We start from the raw sequence: 13,381 nt of genomic DNA, 5'->3' as shown, positions 1-13,381 counted from the left end.
TTTTTTCTACTCTTCTGTATCATCTCTTAGACCAAAGTCTTAGATAATCTCTAGCACGGTGTGTTCATACTGTTTCCCGTAACTCTTCCTTTATACCTTTTCCCTCAAATTTTGTTCATTAAAAAAAAAAACAATAATGTTTTGCTTTCTCCCTTGGACTTTGTCCTTCATTTTAAATTATTTAAAACATTATTCATATCTCTGTCTGATTCTTATCTCAAGTTCTTTCTTTTTTGAGGTTTTTATGCCTGATGACTCTTGCTTATGGTGAATTATGTCCACGTGAGTCTTGTGGTTTAGGCTTGTGAGCTCATCTTCAGTGGAGGTTTAATCTGTGGGTGTCCTGGGTTGCTTGTATTAAGGACGCATCTCTCCAGATAGCTTTCGTTTCTTCTTCTTGGCACCCTGGGAGTATCCTTGGCTTAACACCAATATTTATGCCTACTTTTCAGCTTGGAAAGTTCCTGGTTTACATAGGTACTTTGAATTCAAAACCCCAAACCACATGAGGGCAGACTCTGGAGATGCAGTTGCTCAGTGGAGACACTTATTTCCCTACCAAGAATCTAGGCCAAGGCATTGCTTGATATCTGCCTGTGGAGTGTTTGGCTTTTTTATTTTTTATTTTCGAGCCCACTGTTTTACTTGAAGAATCTTTCTTTAAGACCACTTCAAAGGTTTTTCTCTACATGAGGGTCTCCGTTCCAGTTGTCCACCTTATCTCTCATCACTGAGCAAGCGTTAAATCCCAACCCTCTGGTGTATTGACCCTTCCTGTAGTAAAAGCGCATGTGTTTTCAGCTTTGGTTCTCAATTTACTCATTTGGTCCCAGACTACTTAATTTATTGTAAGCTCATTTAAAAGAATATTTACTAGTGTTTGTCACCTTTCCCCACCCCCAGAATTATAATGGAAATGTTTATAGACAATCAAGGCAATTCCTAAGGTGATGTTCTTGCTTCCATTTTTATAAAGCAAAATGTTTCAAGTTGGGAGCCAGGATACCTAATTCTTTTACATTAGTTTGCTGTGTTAAACAAGTCATGGAATCTATGCCAGGGCCCAGTTTCCTCCCTCTTTTGCATTTTGATAGGACGACTTACCAAAGCAGTTCTGGAAGGTATGTCTCCCCTGGTAAGGATGTTATGAGATTCAAATAGTAGACTAGATGAGAAGGAATTTTGAGGAAAAAAATGAAAAGCACTTCCATAATTACCAGATAGGTTTTGTTTCTTCTTCTAGATACACTAGAGCAGGGGTGTGAAAACTGCGGCCCACGGGCCAATGCGCGTCTGCAATCCATTGTTAATTGGCCCACAGAAAATTCCAAATATATATTTAGTTTACTTAAATAAACCAGGTGAGGCAATACGTACTTCACCTCAAGTGAGTGGCCTGGCTGTTTGTGTATTTTACCGCATATGGCCCTTGGTAAAAAACATTGAAAAAAGTTTGGACACCCCTGCCCTAGAGGTATCACTGGCCTAGAACCTATTTTTACTAGTTATTACTAGTATTCTCTTTTCCCCAGATCCTTCCCCGCCCCCCTTGTATTATACCATTGCATCACCCACTCCATTTGTCTAGCTTATGGCAAAGAAGAATGGCCTTATACTTCAGCAGAGGATGAATTGCAAACTTCTGGCTGATTCACCTGATTGAATATGATGATGACTGTGGTTCTGTTGTTCACCCCCTGAACTCATGATCCTACACATCTCTTGGGTTTCTGCTGGAGAGCAGGTGTTAGCAACCCGTGGTCAACAATAGAAATGCATTGTTATTTTGGTTAAGGTCTTAATAAAACCTTAAAGTGTTCATGTGGTTCTGCTTCTTCAGAGAACCAAAGGACTGCTGACTGAATACAAATCTTCTCTGCAGTTACCTCTATGGCATGTCACTGAAGGAGATGATCAATTGGCATAGATGTTTTGGAAGCTACAGGAAACTTTTAAGTGCAAATTCACAGGGACACTGGGATTCACAATCAATAATTTTTACAATATGATCTCACATAGCACACCCATTTTATACTATGAAAACTTTAGTTTGAACAAGCTATGTTATAAAGGTGCTATAAAAGGGGCCACAAAATCAGCAAGGCCAGTCATATAATAACAGGCCACAGATTTAGATATTACGGTTTTCTTGACTTTTTATTTGAGGCCAAATTCTCCAACAGAGCACTGACTTTGCTTCAGGTCAAATGAAGTCATAATTTGGGTTGGGTTAGTCCTTGTTTAAAGCATTTAGGTAAGATTTAATTTATTGAACCAAACCCTGGAACCAGTTCAATGTCCAGAATAACGTATAATTACGTAAGTTTTATCCTAAGACACAAGAGACATTTTTTAGTAGCTATAGTGGGGATTCAAAGGAAATATAAGGCTGAAATGGAAAGTACTTGTAGAGATCTCGATAGAAGAAATAGAAATAGAAAACATTTTGGAAGTCTAGTCTTAGTTATTTGTATAATTCATTGCACAAATTATTATACTTAACTTTCAAATAAACGAATGTGTTTCAAATATTGAATCTTTATTTTTAAAGAAAGGTTGATATGGCTGTAAGAGGGTGAACCATGGTTGTATATCTTACTGAATTTCCCAAGGTATACCATTAGTTTATATGGAGTAGTTATATGACTGCCTGATTTCCACTTATCTGTACTAATTCCCTGCAGCATACATAGACAACATAAATTCCCAGCTAATTCAGACTCCTCTTTTCATCCACTTAAAAGTTAGTCCATCCTTTCATAAAACCTACTTATCAGACCTCCTAACAAATAGCCTGATTTGTAGATCAGTTCTCTGCCATCTCTTTTATTAATAGATATTAGTGAGTTATGAAATGTCTAAAGGCAATAATCTGAAAGAGACTGAGCAAGAGCAGAGATCAGGAAATAGAGTAATATCCTGGGGCTAATCAAAGGTTGTTAGGTGGATTGTATAATCAAGTAATCACAGGAATAATGGTTAAAATTAATAGTGAATCAATGAGTCTCTGGAAACTAAAATGCATGCTAGTTTTAGGAGAAACCTCAAAGATAGCATGCGGGCTTTGGTTACCATTGTTATGGAGCAATCAATGGAAGTTTGTAGAAGAGACCACACACACAGACCAGCTCAGTTTGACCAATTTATGCTGAGCACCTAGTTTGTTGCTGCTATGGTGATAAACAAGAGTAAGTCTTTATCCTGTGAGAGTTCTCAGTCTTGGAGGGAAGATAACACACACAACAGTCTATGACAATAATGGCTCTGCCTGGAGCACTTGCTGTGCATGGGCCAAGCCTCATGCCTGCCTAGAGCTCTGTTTACTTACATGACCTTGACTTCGCTTATCAGTTTTCTAAGGTTGATATTATTATCTCCAATTTACAGAAGGGGAAGCAATATTTTTTCCCCTGCATGTTATTGTGCTGCCTCTTAGCACAGTATGTTAAATGCTTTGCCAAGGACTTAGACTGGTGTCTGACCAGCGAAAGTCTAATCTTGGCTCTGCTATGGGGTCTTGAGGAAATTTTTAATTTATTTGAGCCATTTTTTTCATCTATAAAACGGAAATAGTAATCTCTTACCTCAGCTCTGAGCTTCATTGTCAACATCCTCAGAAAGCTTTTCTCTACCACTCTAAGGAATTTTATTCCCATCACCCCAGTTACTTGATCCCATTACCCTGTTTTAATTTTTTTATAGCCTTTATCACCATCTGAAATTACCTTATGTGACATTTGTTTACATGACTATGTTGGCCTACCCACTTAAATATAAGTTTCATAAAGGCCTGGACTGGGCCTTTCACGGTCACCCTTCTGTCCCCAGAATCTGGTTTCTGGCATACAGTAGGTATTCAGTAAGTATTATATGAATGGGAAGTGGTCTAGGCAACAGTTAATGGCGATAGAAAGGAGAAAATTACTGTACTTATGTTTAATGTCCTTGTGAACAATTCCATTATGTTCCCTTAGAAAGAAAATAAAATCATTGAAAGCTTTGAATTATGCTGTTAAGGTAGGTACAAAGGTTCAACTTTGTTTTTTTTCAACCATTACTGAAGTTTTGAAAATAATTCAGTTCCATCATCCGGTGCATGATAGTCCATCCTGACCTGAGCTGACCTTTCATAAATGGAGCAGGGAGGCCAATAGAACACAGACACACAAAATGGCATCTTTCATACATGTGACTACGAGAGATGCTGAGAAAAATCTATAAACAGAAATCACCTGAGTAGGTGTTTGGCCTTCACTTTCTCCCACAAGCATTAACCTCAGAGTGAATGACACGTCTTACTGTGTCTACAAAAGCCACCTGCAGACACCACTGACTTATTGTTTATCTTTCCCATTGTTTCAGGATTCTGAGAAGCGAACCCCGCTTCATGTGGCTGCTTTTCTGGGAGATGCAGAGATCATCGAACTCCTGATTCTTTCAGGTAAATACCAGCTGTACTTCAAGTCAATTGTAGATAAAAAGTTTAAATAATCAACTTACTAGATTGATTACTACAGTGAGCCCAAACAAAATTTCTTTTTTATGCTCGTGGAAGTTTATTTGATCAGTGATTTTTTTTTATCAGTAGATGAAAGACAGTGCAAGAAGCTGTTCTTGTTGAGAACTGACTTCTCCAGTAAAACTTTCATTTTGCTTTGAAAGTCTCATTCCTGACTGTCTAATCAGGCACAGTATTATAGATGAATTTAGTATATTTGGATATACTCAATTCAATATATTTGGATATATTCTTACATTTTTCCATTGTAAAAAAAGAATAAACAAGAAAACTGATTTCTTAAGGTCTATATGAATACACACAAATGTATGTGTGTATTTGCCTATATTTAAATTACACTGCTAAACAATGCTCTGTTTTGTTTTTGGATATATGACTGCCTGTGTAATAGAAATATAAAAACATGGAAGGAAAGGAAATATCCATTTCTGGATAGTGGTTACCTCTGAGAAAGCAGGTTGAGTGAGAGATATTTTCAGGGAAGGATGTAAAAGAGACTACAACTCTGTAAAATATTTTATTTTTTAAAATTAGAACAAATATGGTAAACAGTGTTAAATCTGATTTGTGTGAACACTGGTCCTCGTGATATTCTCTTTATTTTTCTGTGTATTTTAAGTATTTCATTCCATTTAAACCTACCAATGGTTTCAGTTTTGGAAACCTGTATGCTGGTACATCTCACCAAACAGGTTTCCAAAACCAGTATGCGCTTTCTCCCTTGAGTATTTGCTGGAAAAATCCCTGCACTGATCTGAGCATGTGCCTGTGTCTTAGTGTGGATTGTGTGCAGACTGGCTGGCTTTCTTCCCCCTCCATTTTGTTTGGGAAGATTAAAATCTGGAGGAAATGCCTCTGCCCACAGACTATGCAAAAGACCTGTACTTTGTGTGCAGTAGCAAAGGGAAACTAGAATTCCAAAGTAAGCTACACAAAGATAGGAGCTGATAACATACATTTAAGCAGATGTGGAGAACATTGTGGAAAAGAAATAAGAATTGTGTCGAGCTACACAAGGAAGATTCACATTGCCCTACTTCTGTTGTGTTCATCTCCTTGAGGTGGCTTTCCCCAGGAAACACGTATTCTGTGCCTTCTAACAGGTGTGCCCTGTTCTCCTGACAATCGCCATGGAGCTTAGGTTAGATTTTGTGGGGCATTCCGTATGTTTTCGAGAACAGGCTTTCCTTCTGACAATTCTAAAGATATTCCAAGGCTATGCTGTAAACCACCATGTATTGTTTACTGCTGGCACAGACTATGGCTAAGAGCCAGCACACACCTGGCCAGTTGTTCCAGCAATAGAAATTTGGCCCATGGAAAATTGTAGGCAGAAATCACTGGGGGTATAAAATAAAGAATCTTGTGCTATTGGGTAGTAGGGACTACCCAATAGTCCCTACTAGCTATACCCACCATCCAAATGTTAAAATAGAGCCATTTCAGAGAAATGTTAGGTTCACATATGGTACAAATTCAAAACTTTGTCTTAGAACTCCACGTTTGGCTTTTGTTTGGTTGGTTTTCTACATGTGCAAGGGCAGGTTTTAATTCTGTAGCATGAAGTTGACACACCTATTTTCCTCAGGTATCTGGGAGTTGGTGATTGAGAAACTTGGTTTCACATCACCTTCATATAGGTGTGCAGTCCATCAGCCTTTCTTAAATGTGCCATATTCAGTAGAGCCAGGAGAAGCTGTTCCATATATCTTGGTCTGTATGCCTTTTTGGTCTTAGAGTTACTGAGCTGTTCACCTCTCTAGAATAATTTCGGGTGGCACATGCTATGGAATTTTTCCTCCTCCCTCCATCAAATTAAGAAGACTTAGAGTAAGAGAGAGCATTAGAGAAATTCTTTAAAAAATTTGACTCAACTTCAGAAGCTTAGGCAAACTCTTGGAATTCACACGGCTTTAATTTTCAATTTGTATATCATATTCCTAAAGAAATATTGTAAGAGCCTGATGATTTCATCTTTGAGCTTACATCTGGCAGCTGACCCTTTAGGGAATCCAACCAAACTGTTTTCTAACTTAATAATGAATGAGGTGCTAATGATTGGACAAATAATTTGTCTTGCTGGAATAGCCCATTCCAGCTGTGTTCTCTGTTGCTGTATTAACTTGCAGATCATAGTGCAACCCAAGCCTGCTAAATTCCTACTGGCATTATCTCCTGTTAGCCAGGTGGATGGAGTCCTGAATGCCTCTGAGCAAACAGGGAGGAACTTAGGCCTTGCAAATTTCACCTTCTTATAACTGCCAGTCCAGATTTTGGCTTTATTCTCCGCCCCCACAGCCCCTACTTTAGCTTCTGCTTGGGGACTGGCCTAGTTAGGCTTAAGGCAGAGAGAAGGAAAGGAGCTTGCTAAATCATTTGCCCAGAAACGTATGAATGAGATCGGTGTAAACCAATCAGTGGATAAGAGTTAAGAGACAAGGCTAGAGATATAGGAAACAGAGTACACAGAAAAATTACCACAGTGACGGTACCATGTAGAGAAACTCTGGGGATGCACAAGGGTTAGAGAGTTCTGGGCTGAAGGAAGAAACCTGGAAGTACCATGGGAGTAACACTCTAACATGGGAGTGTTTGTGAAGTGTAAGTACTAATTAAAAATGATATATAAATTTAAATAAATAAATAAATAAATAAATTTATTAGAACATAGGCCACCAAACAAATGGTATTCCCATAAAATTATTTCCTGTGATTTTTCGAAATGTGATTTCCCCTCCCAATGCAAATTGCCTCCAGAGCTGTGGCAGGCCATAGTTTTCAGTTTTATGCCTAACAAATATTCATCCTCTGAGGTTGGATTTTGTTGTTGTTGTTATCTTTTTTCTAGAAGTGAAAGAGGATGGATTAAATCAGGCAATGATGATTTTGGCCCCCAATGATGTGTGATTATAAAATGATGAGCCATTATCTCATAGGTATGAAAACTGGCTCTAAAAGCAAGCCCAAGGGGGAGTTCTAAAAATGTTCCAAGCAATTGCCACATACATGGAATTATCATACACTCTTCCAAGGTCATTGCTTTGAAGGACAGTCACCTGGGCTGTAATAAGATTTGGTCTGTTTGTTTAAAAAAAATCAATAGCAAGCTGACTTCATTGTATTATAATAAAATTTCATATGATTTTGTTCATAGTTGTTTATTTCTATAATTAAAAGCCAAACTTTGGATAAATCAGCCTTAGGAATCAATTACTCTCTTTGCCCTATAAGATATTCCTGTCACTTTTCTACCGTTTTTCTTTGTTCTACTTCTTCCTTGATGACAGGGCTAAGAGAACAGAAATGTTGCCTCTGGAAAAGATGCTCAGAGTTCTTGTTACTCCTGATCTCTATGAAAATGCTATTAAGTGGTAATAGGTATAAGATTTAAAAATAAAATGCCCTTAATTTATAATCAGAGTTCACGCCTGACCACTTTTAGATGGGTCTGTGTTTCTGAAGAATCAGTATAGCCCTGCACTTTTAAAAACATGTTTAAGCTTTAAAATGCTTTTGCGTTTAAATCATTAGACATGCAGACTCTGTGTCTGTCAGTGCACAATGGTGCCTGACAGGCAGGTAAATAACTTGGAGCTTCCTGTAGAAAAATCATTTATAAATATTCAACTCAGAGCCAAAACCAGCTGACATCTCCCTCTGACATGTAAACAAGGCTCTGGGAAGCATTTGGAGGAAGAGGATGAGGAAGCCAGGAGCAGGGGATGACACTGATGAAATACTGCTCGATCCTCATGCAGATAACTCTGCTTTTGTCATAATAATTCTGTTCAGGGAGAGGAGGTTTTCCTGGCAGCTGCCTAGTCAATCTTCTGGAGGAGGATGAGTGGAGGGATGGAGGACTTTAACAGGGACCGAAAGAAGCCACTTGCTAGGTTTCTAATTATCTTTCACCTCCTCTAGTGACTCCAAAGCTGCACGGAAACAGTGTTGGTATTGTTTGTTACACGCAAGGAGTGTGTTGCTTTATGGTGTTCAGCAAGCTGAGGGTCATTTTTCTCCTTGAAAGAATTTTAATATTAAAAGCCACATTTGGATCTACATAAAAATGAAAGTTTTCAGAATATATAAACAATAATAGTAATAACAATACAATGCAAGTGTGTAAATACAAATTATAAGAAAATACAATAATAGAAAAATACGTGAGTGATCACTTCAGCAGCACGTATACTAACATTGGAAAAACAGGGGAAATAGGAAAAAGAACATGCACAAGCAGTTCTCAGAGAAGGAATTGTAAATGGCCAGTAAACAAACATATTTGAAGACAAGCAACTTTACTATTAAACAGGAAAGCACAAAAATGAGATACCATTTTCTTCTAATCTGGTATGTAATATTTTAAATGACTGATAATACCCAGTTTGATGAGGAAGTGGGGAAAACTAAGTGGTCTTATACACTGTGTGTGAGTAAATTGGCACACTTTGTAGGGTTGACTGTGAAAACCAAAAGTGTGCATGACCTATGACACAGCAAGCCCATTTCTAATTATCTGTCGTAGACAAATACCTACACGTTTGCATAAGGAGTCATTTTATGGCTGTTCATAGCAGCATTGTTTGAATAGTGAAATATTGGAAACAAGTGAAATATACATCAATAGAGTGAATGTCTTAAAAAATGTGGCATTTATATGTTGGAATTCATGTGGAAATAAAAAAGAATGGACTCATTCTCTAAGTATCAACATAGGTAGATAAGAAATATATATTGTTGAGTGAAACAAGGAGATTCAGGGTGTTATTACAATATGATACAACATACTAAAAACATACTTATGAAACAATGCTATAGATTTTTAAAAATTATTCTATAATATTTTAAATATACAAAAATAATATTGTACTGACCACTCAGGTTAATTCTCTCGATTTTCTATGGGTACATATATTTGCACATGAAGGCATAGAAGAAACTGGAAGCATGTGTACTAAGCTCAGAGCAGTGATTTTCTTCAGGGAGTAGGGAGAGTGCAGCATTGGGGATGATACTCAACGGGACTTTACTTAAATCTGTAATGATACTTTTCTTTTTTTTTAAGAAGAATTCATTTGTGTATTATTTGTGTGATCAAAACAAGAAGAAAAATAGGTCTGTTGCTGTTCATTGTGTTAGGCAAATTTTCATAGCTTCAGTTCACACCAGCTCATTTGAGGAGATGCTGCTGAATTTCTCTTTTAACCAGAAAGCATCCTTCAGTTGGCAGCTATTAATTTAGGCCTGGCCTGGGCTTAGAACTGCGCTAATGGCAGATGCCCCCCAGTCTTTATCTCTTAGTCCCTGACGTTGCTTTTAGAAATAGCAAGTGATTATTATATGGTGTTTACCATGTGCCCAAAAGTTATTTTCAGGGCTTTTGTGGTATATCCTTCTAGAGACTGTTCACTGTTCTTACAAAAATGGACTCATTCCATGTGTAATGTTTTAGTACTTGCTTTTTTCACATGACAGTATTTTGTGGACATCTCTCCACATTATTAAGCATTCTTATAAAGCATCCCAGCTACATCGTATGGCTATACAATAATTTATTTAACCCACTCTTCTTTGTCTAACACCATAGTTGTTTCCAGTATTTTATGTCAAACTTTTTGTAAAACATCCTTGAAGATTAGTCTTAACATTCACCCATAGTTATTCCCTTTAGAAACATGTTGTAGAGCATTCTCGTGCATAGACACACAAAGACAGAAATAGGTTGTATGTATGAGGTGGGGGAGAGAGGGAGAGGGAAAGAGGAGAAAGAGGGAGAGAGAAGAAAGAGAGGGAGATTGAAGATAAGATTCTGACATGCAGGGGCAAAAGCAGGTAGACACAGATCTGGGAATGTACTACACAGATCTGGGAATATGCTCATAGATCATAGCCTCGTCAGTATTCTGGTGGGCTGGCTGCAGAGGGAGCTACTGGGATGAGATACTTCGATTCAAACTGTGGTGATAACAAATTTAGAGAGACAACAAAAGATGCCCTAAGACTCTAGATCTCTGCTACTTCTGTGGTTCCACCTTTCCTGGGTGTGCTTACCTTGCCTCTGTTCTACAGCGGAGGATTCTACCCCTGGGATCAACTGTAGTGATTGTGGAGAAATGAGAAAAGAAAAAAACAACAAAGAGACCAGCAAGTAACATATTATTAACTTGAAAATTTCTTTTCAAATTGGACTGTACAACCATCAGCATCTTGCTACCATTCTCTTATTCACCTGGGGTGAGCCTTAGGAAAATCCTGGAAGATACTGTATGGCTGGACCACTTTATATGGAAAGGATGGAAATGTCATTTTCACATCGAGAAAAAAATATTGTTAAAAAAAGAAAAGTAACTTAATCTGTCTTCCCCCCATTTTTATTGAGAAACATAAAACTTCAAATGCATTAGTTCTTTTAAAAATATTTTTTAGTAAATGTTTCAAATGTACAGAAAAATGTGAAAATAATAGAATTAATATACCCATGTACATCAAACTTTGTGAAACCAATGTTTCCATATTTTCACTGTATTTTTTTAAGATTATTCAAAGATGAACTTTAATAGAAATAAATATAATTTTCGTATTTTGTTTCAAAATATTAACAATATAACCAGAAACCACAGTGAAAGACATGGGTTTTGCTTTTTTTTATTCTCATTTTTTTTTATTAGTTTCAGGTGCACAAGACAAAGTAATACTTAGATGTTTATCATTTCACTGTATATTTTTTTAAAGAAAATAAAACATTGAAGACACAATTGCAGCCCATGGGGTATAGGTATTCATCCTGTTTCCCCACCCTCCATTCCTAAAGACAACCACTGTCCAGAATTTGTATGTTTTCTTTAGCCATGTATGTTACTTTTATTGTATGTCTGTGCTTCTATAAACAACATATAGAATTGTTTTTGTAAAGTTAAAAACCTTGTGTAACTGTTAGTATGCCATAGGTATTATTCTGCAAATTCATTTGTTCATTCAATATCATTTTTCTAATGCATCTGTTTATGTACAGATCTTCAATCTGTTCATTTCATGACAGTGTAGCATTTCATTTTACAACTATATTCCAGTGTATTTATCCATTTTCCTCTTGATCAACATTTAGGACTCCAATTTCTTGCTGTTACAAACATGCTGCAGGGAACATACTTGTTCAAGTGTGAGACTTTCTCTGGGGTATATGATTGGGGTGGAATAACTGGGTGGTAGGGCACACACATTGTCAATTTTCCTAGGTAGAACCAAATTGCTTCCCAAAGGGAGCTGTACCAATTCACACTCCAGCCATCTGTATTTAAGTCTTCCTGTTGCTCCATACTCTTACTAAATCTCGGTATTGTCACACTTTATAATTTTCACCAATTTGATGGGTGTGAAACAATATGTTAGTCACTTTCATTTGCTTCCACCCAATGGATTTTAAGGAGCAGTATCTTTTCATGTGTCTTGCCATTTGAGTTCCTTCCTCTTGCATTAACTTTTTAAGTTTCTACACAAGCAATACAAAACTTATTCTGTCGAAGACTATAAATAATAAAATACGTATTTCTGTTCCATATTATTAGAACCAGTGTTTGGAACTAGGGAGAAAAAGATGTGATAGGAATTATATGCTTCTCATTTCCTTGAGACCTAGATTTAGAGGTGAATGAGACATTAGAGCTGCTAACATTTTTCTAGTGCTTTGCAATTTACAGAATTGCAAAAGAATCAAGTACATTTTATTCTTCCAACCATCCAGTAAAGTGGGTAGAAATTATTATTATTGTGTTGTTGTTAGCTCATTTTACAGATTAGTGGCTCTTCGTCACTGGGCCAGTAGGTGCTAAAGTCAGAACTCAAACCTGGGTCTTCTGACCGTGAATCCCACTGTCCTTCCAGACTTCATTCGTTTCTCTCCAGAGCATTTAGCCCAGGATTTCCTACTACTGGAAGACAGGTATTTACTGCCTTTGATTCTTAGCATGTGCAAACTTATTTTTTTTGGTCCTTATGGATGTAAGGGGCTTGAACTGTCTCAGGTAAACTGCCCAGATGGAGTTAGAATTAGGACTCAAGTAATTTTAAGCCTGATAAACTAAGCAACAATTTATTGGTGGTTCTCAACCTTGACAGCATATTATAATAACCCTGGGTACTGGGAAACTTATAAAAAAATACTTGTGCCCCATTTCAAACCAATGCAATCAGATTGGGGGTATAGGAGACATTTTATGTCTTTGTTTTAGGGATTATGATGTTCTTGTTTTCTATAACTGATATTGTTGATGGTATTCGTTCTTCTTCAGTTAAAGAGAAAAAAGTGTAAATTCTATGATTTCTTTCCTTTTAGTTACTGCCATAAACTAAATTTCTAGCTCATTTTTACCCATGAAAGTCTTTTTTTTTTTCCAATCCAAGTTTTCTGTTTTTTAGCTGTCAGCTGGCTTTGGCCTCACAGAGATTATTAGTCAGCCCCTGCTTCCATTTGACTCACTTTCTCAGCTCTTGTGCCAAGGCACCGCCTTTGTACTTCCTCCCCTCTGCCTTACTTTCTAGTTTCTTTGATTCATCCTTCACTCTTCTTCCTCAACAAGCTTCCTTCCTTGTTGTCTAAGGCTAAAATAGTCTCGTCTTATTATATCTACAAAGGTATAATATATATATATATATTTTTTTTTTCTCTTCCTCTTTTGCAGCTCTTTTATAAAACTTTCCATATCTGACCAGAAGACTGATCAAAACCCTAAACCTTCTCCAAAAGGAAGTTCATATTGGGTGTTTCATCAGTTAAGTTGTAGACTTGGTGGATTTGCATTGTGGAGAGGGTATCATGGAAGGAGGCACATTCTGCTTTCCTCGACTCCGTTCCCATAGTTTCTG

The 13,381-nt window shown here is 37.2% G+C and overlaps 1 protein-coding gene across 6 annotated transcripts in view; it reads left to right on the top strand.

Annotated features, from left to right (window-relative positions):
- Positions 1-13,381, top strand: part of ANKRD44 (ankyrin repeat domain 44) — a 293,435-nt gene that overhangs the window by 146,211 nt on the left and 133,843 nt on the right. For all 6 annotated transcript variants that reach the window (XM_081051008.1, XM_081051010.1, XM_081051009.1 and 3 more), the window contains exon 3: positions 4,363-4,441. In XM_081051008.1, the coding sequence (XP_080907134.1) occupies positions 4,363-4,441 (79 nt within the window). The remainder of the gene's footprint in view (positions 1-4,362; positions 4,442-13,381) is intronic.

The sequence above is a fragment of the Rhinolophus hipposideros genome, assembly GCF_964194185.1.
Source record: "Rhinolophus hipposideros genome assembly, chromosome: 6".
Taxonomy (NCBI): domain Eukaryota; kingdom Metazoa; phylum Chordata; class Mammalia; order Chiroptera; family Rhinolophidae; genus Rhinolophus; species Rhinolophus hipposideros.
The sequence above is the reverse complement of the archived record's forward strand: the minus strand, read 5'-3'. Positions and strand labels throughout refer to the sequence as shown.